This window comes from Mytilus galloprovincialis, chromosome 11 (genome assembly GCF_965363235.1).
Source record: "Mytilus galloprovincialis chromosome 11, xbMytGall1.hap1.1, whole genome shotgun sequence".
NCBI classification, from domain to species: Eukaryota; Metazoa; Mollusca; class Bivalvia; order Mytilida; family Mytilidae; genus Mytilus; species Mytilus galloprovincialis.
Genome location: NC_134848.1, coordinates 46,370,703 through 46,390,241, shown reverse-complemented (window position 1 = coordinate 46,390,241; position 19,539 = coordinate 46,370,703). Strand labels below are relative to the sequence as shown.

Here is a 19,539-nt window from a genome sequence, read left to right as displayed (position 1 = left end):
GTTCAGAATGGTGAGCTCTACTCATGGATCATATACATCAAAACTGTTAAACGACTTTTTATATGAGCTATTGTCCCTAATTCACAATTATTACCTTTTTTTTCGATTTTCGCCTATTATCTTGAAAACTATAATAGATACTTATAAATACTAAAAGAATCAGCAAGACAAGTTGATCAAAAAAATCAAACGGTCGAAATCAGTCGACTCCTTATTAATGTAATGCCCTTTGATGGCGTTTTTTATCATTATAAACTTAAATAAGCAAAAATGATTAGCAAGAAAAGCCTATGGCCTTTGTTAGTCTTGTTTGTTTTTAATTTTAGTTAATTTATATGTTTTGTCAAGTGTGACGATCATTTCACTGAACTAGTACACACTTTTATTTAGGGGCAAGCAGAGACCAAATCCGGGTGCAGATTTTTTTCGCTGCGCTGAAGACCTATTGGTGGTCGTTGGATGTTGTCTGCTTTTTGGTCGGGTTGTTGTTTCTGACATATTCTGCATTTCCTTAATTTCTCAATTTGTTTTTTTTTAAGATATACATTAAAGACGAATAGGAGGAAATCGTCAATGAGTCCTTAGTTTTTTAATATTGATTTCCGTTGTCTATTAAATTTTACAAAAGTCTTTTCTGAAAGTACGCAAAATTTATCCACAGTTCGCCACACTCATCAATGGCTTATCTAGTTTTAAAAATGTACCATCTTTACCCTCCTGCCAACCAACACGGCTAAAAACAGTACAAAGGATAAAATGCAAAATTAGTCTATTATTTTGAAAACTGTAACAGATATAAATAGAAATATCTGGCAGGAGTAATATCAATGTTGGAGAGTGTCTTTTCTTGAATATGCACTTAGACAAAGATGAGCGACAGACTCTTGAGTGCGTATAGGTATTACCACCTTAAATTTTGAGCTGATCTCGGACATTCGTTTCATCCGGTTCGCTTCCGTTAGATGTACGTTGTATGTGGACATTACCGTTTCTCGCACGGTGCATATCCTGTGTGCGTCCGTTAGTCATTTGTTAAGTGTTAGTTTAAATTTGGTCTGTACACTAACGGACTCGCAACGGATAATATTGTGAACGGAAAACTTTTATCCGTTAGGCGTTCTTTCGAACTGTTCAGTAAGGTGTAACCACAGCTTTCCAATTCGAATGTAAGCTGAAGAAAATAGCATTAATCAATGCTTAAATTGGTTGCCTAACGTTCGATTGCAAATGGTACATGAATGTTCAGAACAAACAAAATAACAAACCATACAATAAGTAGATGACATAGATGACGACTTGGTTGAAGTTCTGCGATATTTGTACTGTCACTGGAAAGTAAGGGTACTTTCGGAAGGGATAGAAATTTTGGATTGCTAAAGGCCATCTTCGGACCCCTTAAGCATATATAAACTCATGATAGATACCAGGACTAAATTTTGTATATGCAAGTGAGCGTTGCACACTATCTCTTCCCGAGGTAAATGGTTTTACGTCCCTATTATAGCTGGACGTTGTTGCGTACTAGCACATAACACAGTCAAACAGAAGCCCCATGTTGGCGAGGGTTTAATATCGGTCGGGAAAAAGACCTTTAGTGACGATATTTCGTGACAATTAATAATAAAACACATATTATATTTTAAAGATAGTATATCAGAAATAAATGAAACTGAACTCTTATTCATTTATTTATTTATTTATTTATTTATTTATTTATTTATCTAAATGAAATAATACGCTAATGATACCTATTTTTGCTAATGTGGAAACGCCAATGTTGTCAGTATTTAACACAGGAATCTTCGAAACCTCTTCTTGGAAATCTTCGAATTCTTTGATGCGCTGAATCTAAAAATAGTTTGTTCTAACACTTCAAATGACAAAAAAGACTGTTTAAAAATGTTAAGATTATTGATGTCATTGAAAGATTTGGGCAACATTTGGTACATAATTTGATATAGCATGTTTTTAATTGCTGTTGACATATGTACCGTCGCACTGACTTTTTTACATGTCGTACTTTATGATGATATACTTTAAACCTTTAACCATCACGAGTTGGTTGACCGTTATGGAATAACTGTTTCACAAATGATATCGGATATGTTCCTTACGTCGTAACTACAATCCCCTTCCCTTTCATGGATGTGACCTACCGAATTAGACTATTTACCGGATTTGTTATCACATAAGCAACACGACAGGTGTCACATGTAGTGCAGGATCTGCGTACCCTTCCGGAGCACCTGAGATCACCCCTAGTTTTTGGTGGGGTTCGTGTTGTTTATTCTTTAGTTTTCTATGTTGTGTCATGTGTACTGTTGTTTGTTTGTTTGTCTTTTTCATTTTTAGCCATGGCGTTGTCAGTTTATTTTCGATTTATTAGTTTGACTGTCCCTTTGGTATCTTTCGTCCCTCTTTTAAGCCCATCTAGTGGACTTCATCTAATAAGGTTAAGTACCTTTTAAATAAAACAAGCATTTAACATTAATAAATAACAATCAAAGCATAAGAGACGTCGTTCCACAAAATGACACACATGGGAAAGGTAATGGTCGGATCTATAAACTATGAGCGAACCAAATCCCGTACATAAATATAAAAAAGAAGATGTGGTATGATTGTCAATGAGACAACTCTCCACAAGAGATCAAAATGACACAGAAATTAACAACTGTAGGTAGCCTTCAACAATGAGTCCATTACAAAATATGAAACAAAATTAAATATACCGCCTGATATTGCATACCACACTGCACGAAAAACAAATATGACATCAATCAATGACATCCACAGGACTAAGGCTTTTCGACTTAAAAAAATTTGAATGGGTTTTCAAATGTCCTCATCCGCCCTATGGAACAGTGGTTAAACAACACACCATAAGAACATCATGTTAAAAGAAGTTGGACAATGCTCGGCTTATTTGATCTCTTTCAAGCTCAAAAATATATCTCCAAATCAGAAGAGAAAAAAAAAAACCAAGATCTTATGTTCTAGCAATTACTGAAAGGAACGTGTAAACTTTATCCATGTGGAATGCATGAAACATTTTAATATCAACAGGATGTAGAATAATTACTGTTTATACCTGGTTAATATAACATTGAATGTTAGGTTATGTCTTAAACTATTAAAAGTTATACCAATGCTAGATCCGATAAATGCCATATTGTTTTTTTTATAAAATTTGTTTTAACTTTTAGAATGCGTTTTCTAAATGGACAATAAGTTCATATCGATCGTATCTCATTTTGCGCGCGTTAAATATAATATGTATTTGCATCCTGACTTTTCGTTGGAATATAAAAATCAACACGAAGAATTTATGTTTGTTAACAATGCGTTGATATATAGTTTAGAATCGAAAACTCATTCGAAAGTGTGGGTCCTTAATACTCTTCCCTTTTCGTACCTTATTTGACCTTGCATTTTTTTTCTTCAAGCCTACATGATGAGACTTTTGTAATCCAAACGTGCGTCTGGATATTTATGATGGTTTTACCACGAGGTAAGTGTTGCCTACTGTTAAAATTATAGTTCGGTATTCAGGGAACAAATAAGTTTGATAGGTAAACGTTGCAAATTAGGTTGACCAGAGGTAAAAAATTGTACTGAAAAACGATTTGTTAGTAAGAAAGATTTAACGAATAAGTTGTTTGAAATCAATATTACGTAAAAAATTATTTTTACTGAAGATACCTCAAACTCTGCACATTTCTGTTTCCAATATTCCCGACATAAATCTTCAAGTTGTAACATTTCCCTTCTAACAATAACTCGATCTTGAAGATTTCTTTCTTCACTCTTTATGCTTTCATGATAATCTTGGCTTATTAGATTGGTTAGTCCTCCAACCGATCCTGATAATGTTGACCACATATTTTCATAATCTTTTTTTGAAATCACCTTGATATCAGATTTATGGAATATTTCATTCCTAATGTCAACTATATGGCGTAACCAATCTTCAGCTCCTTGTTGCATGTTTGCGCAGTTTTTCATTAATGTATTTGCAAGGGATATGTCTAAAACTGTCATGTCTATATTGGAATGAGGATCCCATGAACACATACAGAGTTGTTCAATTCGTCCATTGTTCTTTCTCACATGAGAATATACAATTTTTGATTGGTCGTGTTTATACAAAACTGAAAACATTTGTTTTGACATATGCTTTGAGTGTCTAGAATATAAGGTAGATACACATTGGCAACATTTTAATGTTTCATATGTATGAAATAGAATATGCCTGTTTTCTTCAAGAAATATTTTAAATGTTTTACCCTGCAAACATGTTTTTTCAAAATACTTTCTTACAACTCTTGGTGTCACCTCAACAAGAAAACCAACTAAGCGATAATAATAGTTCGCATCAATGTCTGCATCTGGAAACAAAAGTACAAATAACATAAATGAAAGTGATACATATATTTTAATCTGAGTGTAATATCAAGTAATCAACTCAATTCTTATAGATATTAACCCTGCTTCGTATCAATTAAATATGCGGGAATTTATCTCGAGACATGACAAGAAATGAAAAAGCTATTGCTAACAGATTCAGTTTCTAAATGTTAAGAATACTGCGACGTAAATGTTTAACTCAATACAGTTAATTCAGTTCTAACAGCAAAGAAAATCATACGTGCAAGATATTTGATCATGCATAACTAGTGATGTAACCACCTATATTTAATTGAATGCATCCTCATTATATACAATGTACGAATATCATTCGAAACCATCTATGCAATATATTCGCTTACCAGAAATATCGTAGGTGTCAGTTTGAACTTCAACATGTTTAACTGATGTGTACTTCTTTTCCTGTCCTGATTTATGTGCACTGGAACGTTCTGTATTTCCTGATGATATGCTTGCCGTCATTAATGAATGTTTGGGCCTTTGGAGTCGAGGTGTTTGTGCTGAATGTATCTTGTTGGGATTTGGCTCTCGTGGGGATTTAGGTCTTACTGCAGCAGTAGTTATGGGTTGTTCTTCTTCAATATTTTGTTCTCCAATACCCGATGAGTCATGTTCATCGATTTTCGTTGAATCTTTTGTTTCTTTCCCTTTTCGTCGTTTTTGTTTTGGTTTATGAGATGGCTGTGGTTTTCGTCTGCTACCTCTACTATCTCGGTTCATATCTGTAGACAAGGATTCACCTCTGTTAAAAATTGTGTTAACATAGAAATCTTGCTAATCTCATTATATTTCGATTATGCATCTAATGTTTATTTGCTAGAATAAAACAATTTAAAACACTAAATACAGTCCGACTTGAAGAGTATTGAGTCCCCCAACAAGTAACAATGCGAAGTTTCTGTTATGAGACCCGGAAACAGTATCTTAATATTTCAACCTCAAAGACTGAGCTTAATAAACTGATTCCGTAAAATAAAGAATCTTCTGGTTTACTATCGATTTTCAATACTTTCTATCTCGATCTAATACTTCCAACCTCAGCTCATAAATTAAGGGACGGCTTTTAAACCCTTTGCAAGATAGGGGTAAAAAAATTCGCTACAACTCTTACCAATCCTCTTTAGTTTGTTTTCATTCGTATTTGTGTCTAGATGTTTAGGTGATCGGGTTTTTTTCTTTTACTTTTGTTTTTTAAAACAGATGAAAGAGCTACATGTACGGTATGATGTACGAATTATTCAATATTAGTAATTCTCCTTCCGGTGGTCTGAGATTGTTTTAAAATACCTGCTTGACTTTCACACATACGGCGGATTTTATGAAAATCCTATTCAAAAATTTGAAGGATACTAAAAATCATATTCAAAATCATTATTTAAAAACAAACTGACAATGCCCTGGCAAAAACCGACGAAAACAGTACTAATAACAAGATAACATAAAAAACTAAAGACTGAGCAACACGAACCCCAACAAAAACACGTCGTGTTGCTCATATTGATATAAACACCGAGATACCTGTTTTTGTCGATAAGTTACATTCGAGGAAAATACGGTAGTATGGTGGTTACGAAAATATCTGTCGTCATCTGAGAAACACAAATTCGATAACTGTCAACTCATAATGACGTCGACCATTTCTGCAGAGATGATTTCCACTTTAACACTTGGAATTCCTTGTGCGCAGAAATCCTCTATAAATAAAGCATGAAAAGAAATGCAAGCTCTGGAATATTTTATCGAATGGGAGATAAATACTCCATGCCGTAAAGTTTTTCACTCATTTCTGAAAGGAGTTTCTGTTAATTTACATTCCAAGGGTCTCCGTCTGGCATTTGGTTGTGAATACTCTGATTTGAACGGCAGTGTGTCATGCAATTCAGATAGTAAAACATTAATATATAAGTCAGAAATAACTTCTGCTTCTAATTATGTAATGGTTTAAAAAAAAAATGTAAAAAGAAAAGATTCATACCCTACCTTAATATTCAATTCTGTTGAGTTGCGTGTATAGCCTTTTATCATGTATAGAAACAGTACTGCATAGACAGGATTAACGCACGGTTTATTATAATAAAATATTCCATCTTGATTTGATAATTGAGAAGTTGTGAACACCTTATTATGTGAAACTGTGTACAGGTGTTGTGATAATGATCTGATATGTGGTTTATTAAATAATTTGACAATACGTTAATTATATCGATTATAATCAATTAGAGGTAATACAAAGCAGTTCAAAAATTCATATCAATTCCTATTGGTATTTAATACTATGCCAACTTATAAAGGTGTTGAGATATATGTTTTATTCATATTAAGCTGTTAAGATATAATGTTCGATGGACAGATGACGAAGATCATAGACGAAACGTGTTCTATATAATGTCTGGAAATAAAGTTCCTGCTTTTGCATATAATTTTGTTCTATTTCTTTCATAGCTATACAAATTTATATGTTTTCCTAGACATTTATCAGTAATATGCTTATCTTAATATGCCTTTGTATCAACAACTCATTTATATAAAAATGGAAACAAAGGAAAAAAGAGAATAAGAGGTACCAGGAAAATGTGTGACCGGCTGATTGAAGGAAAATTTTCACTTAATCATAAATTTATGAAACAAAATATATTTAAAACACCATGTATCGGTTTTACGGTTTTAATGCACTTTAAAATATTTTTTATAAGGACGCCTCCGGGTGCGGGAATTTCTCGCTACACTGAAGACCTGTTGGTGACCTTCTGATGCTGTCTGCTCTATGGTCGGGTTGTTGTCTCTTTGACACATTCCCCATTTCCATTCTCAATTTTATTTATAATTCTGCTTTTAGTTAACACTAGATAAGTGAGGATTTATGGATTTTTAGCAGTAGTTCAAATGGAACCCTTGTGTGCGTGTGATAAAATCAATCTTCAATATGTTCAATGCCCTTTCGTAGATTTTTTCCCCCGGTCTTGGTTAAAATTAATAAAATATTAGCAACCATTTCCCCATTATTGCACTTATTTTATCTGTTTAAGGGCATATACATATATATAAATAATATTTCCATGGGCAAAGCTCTCTTCAAAATATTTTATCGGCACTTATTTTTAAAGTTGTCCGAGAGATTAATCTATAATACAAGTTTCATTAAAACCTGGCAAAAATTGTACACATGAAAGTGCTATCAAAACCAGAGACAAACAATCAATAAAAAATTCATTGAAAATGGTCACTTAGTTGTCAATCCAATGATACATGGTTACAGACATGTCTAATGTTTTCTTGAAACAAGTTATTTACAAACTGTTCTTCATCCCATCAAAGCAAATTAATGTATTCTTTTTAGCAAAATAGCGGACTGTGGTATGGGAGTTACTCATTGTTGAAAGCCGTACGGTTACCTAGTGTTGATAATTTCTTTGTCATTTGGTCTCTTGTAGAGAGTTGCCTAATTAGCAATCATAACACATTTTGTTTTTTATTTGACCTCCTCCTTTATCCGAGCATTTTGCCATCAATTTACATTTTTGGAGTTCAAGTCCTTTCAGTAGCATTTTTCAAATATTAAACTATATACACTCATGGTTCATGTCTGTAATAAAAAAAGTTCATACATTGCTTTGTTATAAATTGTTTCATTGTTGTCATGTCGGGCCCTTTTATAGCCGACTTTATGCGATGGGCTTTTCTCATTGTTGAAGTCCGTATAGATGCCTACAATTTCTAACAGCCAATTCATTTGAACTTTTGTGGATAATTTCCGCGTTCGCAATCATATCACATCTCCTTGAATTTGTTTTAATAATCAAATTAAAGGCTAAAAATTGACACATGTGACACAAACATAAGCTCTATACCACCGAGTTCTACCCTTGTATAATGCTTATTGTTTATAACGGCAAATGTTTCCTCTTCGAACAGCCGCTGTCTGTGTATTGCGCTATAAAATGTACATTGTAGGTAGATCTAGTAGCTATATATTTGAAAATGTTGTCCAAAGTAAAAACATGGATGGATGTAATGAATAAATTAGTTTATTGTGCAGATTATGAAGTGCATCTGGCCTTTGGTTAGTGCGTCTCGCAGTTTATGGAGTTTCAGTCCATAATGATTATGGACACTGCAAAGACTTTTCCTAACTAATATTTCTTTTCATGAAGGAGTTTTCATAATTAGTGTTCCGCGTTTATTTTATGTACATTTTTTTAGTTACTACAAATCAGTGTTGCGAATAATACATCTCAACAAATGTTGAAAAAGAAATGCTGCAATTTGTTTCATTGCTATTAATAGCATGATACCCTCTTTGGAGAAAATAAGGTTGAAATAATATGCATTGATGGGAAATATTCTTACCGGGTAGTGAGAGAGACACCAAGACGGCAATCAAAAATCATGGTCGAGAAAAATCCGAAAACAATGGTCAAAACGAAAAAGAAAAACGACGAACAGATAAAATTGAGCTAAATAGACTTGGTCTTATAATTTCACAGGTCAACATTGTTTTGGCCTACAATTGGCTATTATGACCTAATCTTTATCAACTGGAATGAAATATTATTTTTCTTGAAGGACTTTATATACACATACAAGGTCCACCATTGTTCAAGGTATATATTTGAACAGTGAAACGTAAACAGATAGACCGACGAATGACGTCAAATGGTGGTGATATTACCACGAACAGGTATTATTACATAAATAAGATAAAACAAGTAGTCATTCGGTGGTTATGGGCACTATGTCCCCCTCTTTTCTGATGTTTTCGAGTGGTGATAGTAGTTAGTAAAAGATAGAAGTTAAGTGCACTATGAAATCAATATGTTTTATTTTATGTACATGTTGATTAGCAACGAACTACCGTTTCTGTGTTATCGTAGTGCAGTCTATAAGTTGTTGTCACGAATAATAGCACACTATACTAGTACTAACTTTTAAAGCATCAATAATCCATTCAACAAATTATAACTGGTAATTGCTGCTAATCTTCGTTTGACATTTTCAGATGTTTTCTATTCACTGTGTGACATTTGAAAGAGGCAAAATATCCTGTGATCAATTATTATAATTTTGTTATTATTGAAATTTGCGGTTCCTTGATAATAAGTTCATGTGCTTTTTCTTTCTCTTTATATGCTTTTCTGAAATAAAAATTTGGTTTACAATGATTTGTAAGGTAGCAGTATATAACAAATAAATAACATTATTAAAGTAGGAAGATACAGATCAAAGTAAAACAAAAACGGAATCGTATACTACCCCTCCATCTAAAAAATGGAGAATGTGTTCATTCGACACAGATTATGCATTACACGTTATAATTGGTACTAACTCAAGCACGGAAAAAGTGACGTTCCCAAATTCAAACTTGATCAGCGTTTTGTAGTAATACGCATTGTGTATAAGCTCGAAGACGATAACATTTGGTGAAGGCAAACTAAACTTATTTAATGGAAACGAAAATTCTGCATTTTTTTTTCTATTTGCGAAGGAGCATACTAGTAGCTCTAAAACAGAAAATGCGATAACACCCAAATTCACAACTTCTCTGAGTTTGTGGAAGTTATTGTTATGTTGATGCAAAGTAAAGTTTAAAGGCAAAAAAAGAGTTTTAGGGGATGTAAGTTTTCCAGTGAATCATAAATTATTCTCCCTCTGCATAGATTACACCATCGAGTATGAAAAATCCAGCTGATAATAATTTGATGATCAATTTAGCGACTACATTCCACTCCTAAACACATGCAATCTGTTTAATTTTATTACTGTACCTGTAAATCAATTGATACTTATACTTACTTTGTGAAATTTTTACCGTCCTCTATTGTTTCTGGTAATTGTCTGTTTAAGGTTTCAGGCAGAGTTAGCGTCAAACCCGCCGCTACTAAGGAAGCGGCACCAAAAATAACCAATGGGATAGCTTTACCGGAAGTTCCTCCAATCAAATCTGCCTAAAAAATCAAGTCATAAAAAAGTAATAAAAGGTATGTTCACATCTGTCTTTAACTACACTATGCAACTGCTATGCTGGTTCTAACAATAACACGTCCAATGTTTAATAAATTCAAATTCAAATTATTTATTCAAGAAAACTCACAAAGAGCATAAAATGAACAATATAAATACATATGTACATAAATATTGAAAAAGAGTTATAGCTGACAAAGAGATCTAATACACACATAAAAAAGGAAATATTATATTATATGGTATGATAAATATCAAGGGAGACAACCCTGTTCTTATGTAAATACTCTATTAAGTTACCATATCCATACAACATAATATTGGACAGACCTGTGAATAATTTTACTATAAAATAAATTAAACAATTTAAAAACTAAGTTACACAGTAAAGAAATTATGAAATACAATAAAATAATCTCGTTTGTAAATGATTTTATATTTAAAAAGGCTTTCAAGAGCCCATATACTATACATGATCAGATGATTAATGTGGAAGAATTAATAAATAAAATGTTCATTTGAAAACAATAAAAACTTCAGTTATTTATAATAACGATTATATCAATTACAAAAAAATACTGGTTTAACCTACAGTGTCAGCTATGAATGGCGAAATCATTCCGCCAACACGAGCCCACAATGAACTAGATCCCATGCCTGCATTACGAATAGCTGTTGGAAACAACTCCGCCGATATAATATAGATCGTTGCAAAGGCTGCAGTGGCAAACAGTTTTCCCAACATTGCTAGTGCTGTAGTTAAAGACTGCAGATCTGTAAATAAAAATAGATGTCATATTATTGGAAAAGGGAGTGATTAGTCCATAATTTTATTAATTTTCATATGTTTGTTATGCAGAGATTTAGTTTAATGATAGATTGATTACTTAACGTCCAGTGACTAATTTTAAAATATCGCATATTTTGATCAGTAACACATAAATTTTAGGTTTTGCCAAATTGGCCGATCGGAATAAATGGCACGGAATGTGGTCTACACTGGACAAAGAAGCTGTAGATTGGACAAATAGTCAATTAATATACCAACTTCAATCCGTGGGATCAGTTTTAAATATATTTGTAAATTAAAATATAAGACTAGTTAAATCTTTAAGGTGTGAGCCAAGGCTTCATATTGTTACCTATAATGGTTTACTTTTTACATTGTGACTTGGATGGAGGGTTGTCTCATTGGCACTCCTATCACATTTTCTTATATCTATATAAGCACGATCGATTATTTGAAAACATATTAACAAGCAGAAACATACGTGCATATATTCAAAGCATGACGTGCATTGAGTATTAAATATATACAAATATCTACCTTTTCCGCCAAAAGTAACAGTAAATATCGTACTGAGACACGAGACTCCTCCAACAAGCATATAAATAAAGTGGCTCTTTCTACGTCCGTATCTATCAACCATCAATAAGGTCAGTATATGTCCCGGATATTCCACCAAAACTACCAACATGTAGTTAATGTAATAATCCCCATATAACATACCAGTGTTCAGTGTTAGTCCGTAAAACACCATACTAGCGACCATCCTAACAAAAACCAAACAAATGAGTTAATGTAATAATCCCCATACAACATACCAGTGTTCAGTGTTAGTCCATAAAACACCATACTAGCGACCATCCTAACAAAACCCAAACAAATGAGTTAATGTAATAATCCCCATACAACATACCAGTGTTCAGTGTTAGTCCGTAAAACACCATACTAGCGACCATCCTAACAAAAACCAAACAAATGAGTTAATGTAATAATCCCCATACAACATACCAGTGTTCAGTGATAGTCCGTAATACACCAGACTAGCGACCATCCTAACAAAAACCAAACAAATGAGTTAATGTAATAATCCTCATACAACATACCGGTGTTTAGTGTGAGTCCATAAAGCACCATACTAGCGATCATCCTAATAGAAATAACCGATTAGTTGATGGCTGTATAGTCTAACGACAAATATTAAATGCATACCGGCAACACATAGAAGACAGTATAGTATTTAATTTCAGTGTTAACTATTAAAATTATAAAACGCTATGTTATTCCTTTAATTTTAAAAGTTTCCATTGTGATTTTTCATGTGTTGCTGAATGACAAGATATTCGCAATTCTTCTTTGAAATTATCTAGAACAAGACATAGTGAATGAAATGAAAATGGAAAGTTGTAGCTTCTTGAGACAATTGTAAGGTCAAGTGGTCAAGTTATGCAATACAAGCAATAATATCCTCCTTACTTTTACAAAACAAAAATGAGTTCACTACTGTACACAAACATTATTTTAAGGCATACGGCAAAGAATAGGATGTCCATTGCAGAAACATGTTAATTTTCAATAAAATGCTTGTGTGGCATAATTTACGGTGCATGTTATGTACATTTTATACACATTTTACTAGATTATATGTCAAGAAGTATGAATGCTACACATTTTTACCTTTTCCCTTATTCAAATACAGGTCTAAATGCTAAAACAAAATCAGAAAAAAGTCTAATTATGTATACTTGTGTTACCAGTTGTAGAAAATTACAAGAGTACGACATCCTAGGGTTCTATCTGTAAACAACAACCAAACTTTTCCAGCTTCTTTCTTTTCGACGGGCAAGTTATCAACCATTTTCTCAGAGAAGGTTGTTTTGTTGACTTTTGCAGCACACCGAAGTAAATTCTTCGCCTCTTTTAGTTTTCCTTTTCCACAAAGCCATCTCGGAGACTCGGGGATGAACCTTAAAAAGAAAGAGTTTGTCATATAAATCCATTTAGAGTAAAAGATGGCTGAAATACCAAAAGGATAGTCAAACAAAATTAAAGCCGTATAACAAAACGAAAAAGAGACACAAAAAAAACCTCAACATTAAAAGTAAAGACAGCTACACGAACCCCACCGAAACCGGAGTGTTGTAAGTTGAATGGCTAATTATGTGGTGTGGGGTTTCTTATCGTCGAATGCTAAACGGTGACCTATAATTGCTTTCATTCACGTCATTTGAACTCCAATGAATAGTTGTTTCATTTGCAATCATACCACTTCTCCTTATTTATATATACATATATATCGAGTGCGCCTGCATAACAATGATTAAGAAATACTATTTGGTATTAATTGATTGATCGTTGCGTAACTTCAAGTGGCAAACATTTGATGCATGTTCATGACGAAAACTTATAATTAATACAATAAGTAAGTCCAGTGATAGAGACCGTCTGTGATCTTGGTCGGGGACATTTAGACTGTCACTGGTAAACTGAGGATAAATTGTATTTGGACAGAAGTTGTGCTTTGCGACATGTTTTACGGACCCCTCAAATCGTCATTAAAAGATTCTTAGCGTGCATAGGCATCGGATGTTGCGTTCTTTTTCTAACTGTACTTGAACATTCCACACAGACAAACGGACGCCCATCTTCGGCGAAGGTTTTAATACCGGTGGGAAGAAGACCTATATTAACCATATTTTTATTCCCCAGCCACCTGTGAGGCTCATTTCGTACTGGTTCAGTCTCATCGCTGAGATAGATAGAAAAGTTACAAACCGCGAAATATTCAATTGTATCGAAAACATACCACCACAAAACTGTAAAGAGTCCAATGGGAACCACCATGGCGATTATAATCCAATTCCAAGTCCTTACAAAATAGGCTACTGCCAGCATGTAGAGTTCACCTGTTGGTCCAACAAGATGTATTACTAGTCCAACCAACATACGTTTAGATGGACCAACCCATTCCATAGCTGAGGAAAATATACAAATGATAAGATGATGGATAACACACAAGTCAAACTTTCATGACTTTATGTTAACTGTGTAATGACTTGTTTTCGTGTTTGGTCATAGTATACCTGTTCTGCTTCTTTTGATTTTATTCTATTGTCTTTTATCCACAATACAACACGATATAGCTAGTTACAATAGTTTTATTCATAGTAAAATATTTCTTTATATTACCATTCAACACATCCCAAATAAGATTTAACAATAAATAACAAGTGTGATGTTATTTTTTTATTTCAATTCTTTTTATTGTCAACAATATTGTCGTAAATTTACAAAGAAGGTTTTGTGCGCACGTGTCCTACGTCAGATATCTGATGTTCAGTAGTTGTCGTTTGTTGATATGGTTCAAAAGTATATTTCGTTTTTTTATAAAGATTAGACCGTTAGTTTTTCCGCTTGAATGGTTTCACAGTCAATTTTGGGCCCTTTATAGCTTGGTGTTCGGTGTGAGCATAGACTCGGTGTTGAAGACCGTACTCTGACCTATTTTGGTTTACTTTTATAAGTTGTTTATAAGTTGTGACTTTGATGGCGAGTTGTCTCATTGGCACTCATACCACATCTTCCTATCTCTATATAATTCATTTACTTCAATACCAGATCCTTACCAATAACGTATATTGTGATAAACATTCCGACATTACAAAAGCCAGTACAGAATCTTAAGATGACAAACATTGTGTAGCTCTGGGACCAGGCTAACGTTAAACCAGAGGCAAATAAGAACAAGGTAGCTATCAGCAACGTCTTTCTTCTTCCTATACTAAACAATACAATCGCCAGAATGAGAAAACATTGTTGACAAAAAGTAAGGTCTTATCATATTCATATCCATATACTAAACAAATAATCGGTAAGAACATGAAGAATAAGAACAAAATGTTTATTAAAAGTACGGTGTTTCTATATACCAAAATTCATAATTGATAAGAATTAGAATGCAATTTTAACTATAAGCAGGATACGTAAGATATTTCATGTCCCTTTACTGAACACTATTATCGGTAATTATGAGGGAAAAAATATTTTCTTTTCCCCTTTTCAATACTAAAATATAATCGGATAAAATCAGAATAAAATATCGTTATTTTTATATTGAATATAAGTAAAGCGACCTCTTTTTATTCCAACTCTAGTAAGGCAGTAAATAAAGGCAACAGTAGTATACCGATGTTCAAAACTCATAAATCCATAGAAAAAAACCCAAACAAATCCGGGTCACAAACCAAAACCGAGGGAAACGCATTAAATATAAGAGGAGAATGACGACACAACATCAAAATGTAACACACACAGAAACGAACTAAATGTAAGCATTAGACAAAATCCGATGACTCAGATTGGTATGACCTAAACTTTTTCTTTTCTTTTCGTCTAATAAAGACATTAGAAACCTGGTGTGCAGTAGTTGCCGTTTATTGATTCACAAGTGTTTCTCGTTTTTTATACAGAGTAGACCGTTGGTTTTCCGTTTGAATGGTTTTACACTGTTCATTTAATGGGTCCTTTGTTGCTGCTTCCTGTTCGGTGTGAGCCCAGGCTCCGTGTTGAAGACTGTACTTTTAACCTATAATGGTTTTTCTTTTACAAATTTTGACTTGAATGGAGAGTTGTGTCATTGGCACTTATACCACTTCTCCATGTATCTATTTTTTAGAAAGGGTTCAACAAAGTACTTACTTTATAGCTCTGTCGTAGCACCATTTATTAACCTAATCATATATTTGTATTTCTATAAAATATTTGGTTCTAACTTTAAACATGTGGATAAAATACACAGTGTATATTAAGAGTACCTCTTTCCATTTACGTAAGAGTTGAACATTCAAATCTTTTAATATTGTTAATGGTATTTTCCGCCCATCCCCCTTCATTTATTTTTGTTTTACGATATTATATAACTGATGAAAACAATCTGATATTGGGTTCCCATTTTTTTTGGTTTTTCAATATTTTTTTACTTACGTATCAGAAATAATGCCGAACATAAAAGAGCCTACAAGTACTCCACCAAAGAATATAGTCTTTGATAAGGAAATTTTGTATTTGTTGTCACATACCAAATTTTCCTAAAAGAAACACACATTAAAAAAATATAAAATGCAAAATTTCATATAAGAGAAAATATATTAAGCTTTTTACTTTAATCTTAATTGATTTGATTTTAATCAATACACAAGTTCTATTAATAGTGGTACGCATGCATCATGATAGATGTCGTTTTAACGTCCTATGGCATTTTTAATGTATTTTCATGACGGGTGCATGTGAAAATGGTAAAATTATAATCCCTACTATTAGAAGACTGTCACCCTACCTGGAAGCATTATTATGACTCTAGGCCGACCAAGCATCTCCTTTTTGCGAGGCCCGTGCTTAGAGGTAACTTAAATACAAATTTCTTGGTCTCTGATGTGATCTGACTAGAGACAAAACTTTAGATTCCAAGTTAACATTCACCAAAGACACCAAGATTACAATCTGGCACACAAAACGCTCACCTCGTTCACATTAAAAACGCAACAACTCGCCTAGTGGCGTCTCCCATGATGATCAGGGGATGTCTTTTCGTATAATGTCTGACTATGTAGTCTTAGAAGATGTTAATCTACAGGGTAGTCTCATGATTAATAATGCCACAGCTTCTTTTCTTTTCAAAATAAAGGTTTATGCAAGCAGGCCATTTACTTGAACCCATTCAAAAATACTGACATTTGGGATCAACTTACATATTTAACCCCGCCACATTCTGTATGGATGTGCATGTCCCAAGTCAGGAGCCTGTAATGCAGTGGTCATCGTTTGTTGATGTTTTGCATATTTGTTTTTCGTTCAATGCATATTGAACAATAGTTAGGCCGTTATTGTTCTTGTTTGAATTGTTTTTCATTTGTCATTTCGGGGACTTTTATAGCTTACTATGAGGATTGGGCTGTATGCATTTTTGAAGACCGTACGGTTATTTTATAGGTGTTAATTTCTGTGTCATTTGGTCTTTTGTAGGGAGTTGTCTAAATGGCAATCATACCACATGTTCTTATCTTTATTTACTTGTATACATGTATAGTTTTACCTTCATAACAAATGTATAATCGAACAGCTCACTACTGTACACCCATTCGGAACATTTTAAAATACTGGAGTTTACTGGATGACTATGATTGTCAAACACAGTATTGTATTGGTCTATTTGGTACACGTGACACTGGTCATACAAGTGTTCACTGTCGGATGAAAGTGGAATGTACTCGTCAAGCAATAGCTGATGGGTATCGCTTTGTATTGCATATGTATCGTTGTCGTATCCAGGTAATTTGCACCTGTAAAGGATTTCAGAGAGAAACACACTGTGATTAATAGAAAAATTATAAAATGGTTTTGCATTTCATTGCTTTAGTTAATTGATTATATAAGTCTGATTGTGTTAAATGTAGCAAGTAAAGAACACTATTGATTGCCAATTTGAAGTTAAGAGCCTCTATCACTGACACCAAGTATACTTATATCCAAAGAATAGATTCTTGACGATGAATGTACTGAGTATGAAATTTGGTAGTATGAGATATCGACACATGAAACATTTTATGAATGTTTTAAAGTAGGGTTATCTCACTCAGATTATTTATCTTTTCAGATGATATGTAAACACTTGGTACAGTATTAAGATACTAGCTTGCTGTGACTTGAAGTAATTTTATATGACAGAAGCATCCTATTTATTCATGTCAATCATTTAAAATAAAATATCGTATATTTTAAATTTCGAGCAAGTGTATACTTTAAATTATTTATTTTTTATAATTATTTCTGAAAAAAAAAATATATATATTATTAAGTGTTCAAGAGAATCACTCAAGCCCATAGGGAATACATATATAAATTGCGAATTGCTACACTAGTGAATAAGCTAAGTATTGTTGAAAAGTTGCATTGATACACATACATAGAGCTTCGATTGTTGGAAAACATAACGCAAGACTGATCAACTCTCTGTATGGGAAGAGTCAGGGAATATATAATGATGGTGCACCTTAAAGAATTGCAAAAAGAAAAAAAAAAAGAAAAACAGCATAAAACAAGTGAGCAATATACAACAGTCATGAAAGGCGAGCTTAATTCTATAGATAATAAGAAATATAGGCGAGCGTAGCAAGACGCTATACACCTGAGACGATTTCATGCAAAAACAATAATATATTTTCTGATCAATGGGGACGGGGCGTACGCACTTTACGACCCCCTGATTCCGCCACTGCTAAGTGTTTACATGACACCTATTCTAGACAGAGGTCAGAGGCAGATTACCCGTACCGTTGTAGAGAAAAGCAACAGCCTGAAATAGCTATTAGATCTACAAAACTAGTCAGGTGTGAACTGATTAAAAATGGAATAACGTGCCTGAATAGTTTGGTTATAGCCGTATATCGCGAAAGCGCAAGGAATGGCCTTTTTCCAGAGATGAACTCTTTGGATGACAAGTATAATTCAACATGTTTACCTGTAAAATGAATGCTCGCAATTAAGGTAATGATTTTTACGCGTAATTGTAATATGCATGGTAATGTGCACACATGTATTGTATAGATGTATTACACTAATTACATTTTACCTGTGTTCTGGCATTGCAAGAACGAACACTGAGAGAACCATGAATGGTGCCGTTAAAGTCCAACCTATAATCAAAAGAATGAAATTCCGCTTCTGGTACCATCCAAAGTCGCCAACATCCGACAAAATGTCATCAAATTTCATATTTAGGATTTTTTCTCCTTAAATTGAAGGCAAGATATTTAAATTGAAAAGATAAATGTTGATGATCAATTCAGTATCCCTTTTGTCATTGTTATACATGTATGGTCATATTTGAAAAACAACTTCAAAAGCTATGAAAACTTCTATGACCTATGTTAGTATGTCTGGACCAAGTATAATGACCTTTTGTGATAAACAAATATTACACATAATCTTCAGATACAAAAAGATAACCTGCACTTTAAGTGTTATACATTTGGTTGAAATAAAGGCAAATTTATAGTAAATTGTTGTACTATTTTAATTAAATATTAAATAGATGTATTTTTAATTTATTATATAAAGTAATATATGTATATATGTGTATTGAATATGCAAAATTTTAATTCCTAGCTACATGGCAAACGTGCATAGTGTGTAGCACTCATCCTCTGTTTCTCTCTCTACACGACGCATCATATTTAACGTTCCCATTCTGACCGGTCGTTGCTGCGTATTTATACACCCCGGGAAGCAAGTGGACTCCCTACTAAGACATGGGTTTGATTGTCTTTAAAGTGACCACATTACTATATCCCGCCGTCCTGTATATAGAATAG

The 19,539-nt window shown here is 33.3% G+C and overlaps 1 protein-coding gene across 1 annotated transcript; it reads right to left on the bottom strand.

Annotated features, from left to right (window-relative positions):
- Positions 1 to 9,230: 9,230 nt before the first annotated feature.
- Positions 9,231 to 19,108, bottom strand: LOC143052262 (organic cation transporter protein-like). The gene is made up of 10 exons (XM_076225251.1): positions 18,798 to 19,108; positions 17,262 to 17,508; positions 16,154 to 16,257; positions 14,797 to 14,951; positions 13,977 to 14,145; positions 12,925 to 13,137; positions 11,714 to 11,940; positions 10,979 to 11,160; positions 10,219 to 10,370; positions 9,231 to 9,560 (listed from the first exon to the last, which is right to left on the bottom strand). Exons 1-10 carry the CDS (start codon positions 18,938 to 18,940, stop codon positions 9,482 to 9,484), a joined length of 1,671 nt encoding a protein of 556 aa, XP_076081366.1. The 5' UTR covers positions 18,941 to 19,108; the 3' UTR covers positions 9,231 to 9,481.
- Between the last annotated feature and the right edge of the window lie 431 nt (positions 19,109 to 19,539).

Coding starts and splice junctions, on each gene's coding strand:
- LOC143052262 (XM_076225251.1), bottom strand. CDS start 18,940: ATGAAATTTGATGACATTTTGTCGGATGTTGGCGACTTTGGATGGTAC. Junction 13,138..13,976: donor CTCTTTACAGTTTTGTGGTG/GTATGTTTTCGA, acceptor TTTCTTTTTAAG/GTTCATCCCCGAGTCTCCGA. Junction 11,161..11,713: donor TGTTACTTTTGGCGGAAAAG/GTAGATATTTGT, acceptor TTTTATTTACAG/ATCTGCAGTCTTTAACTACA.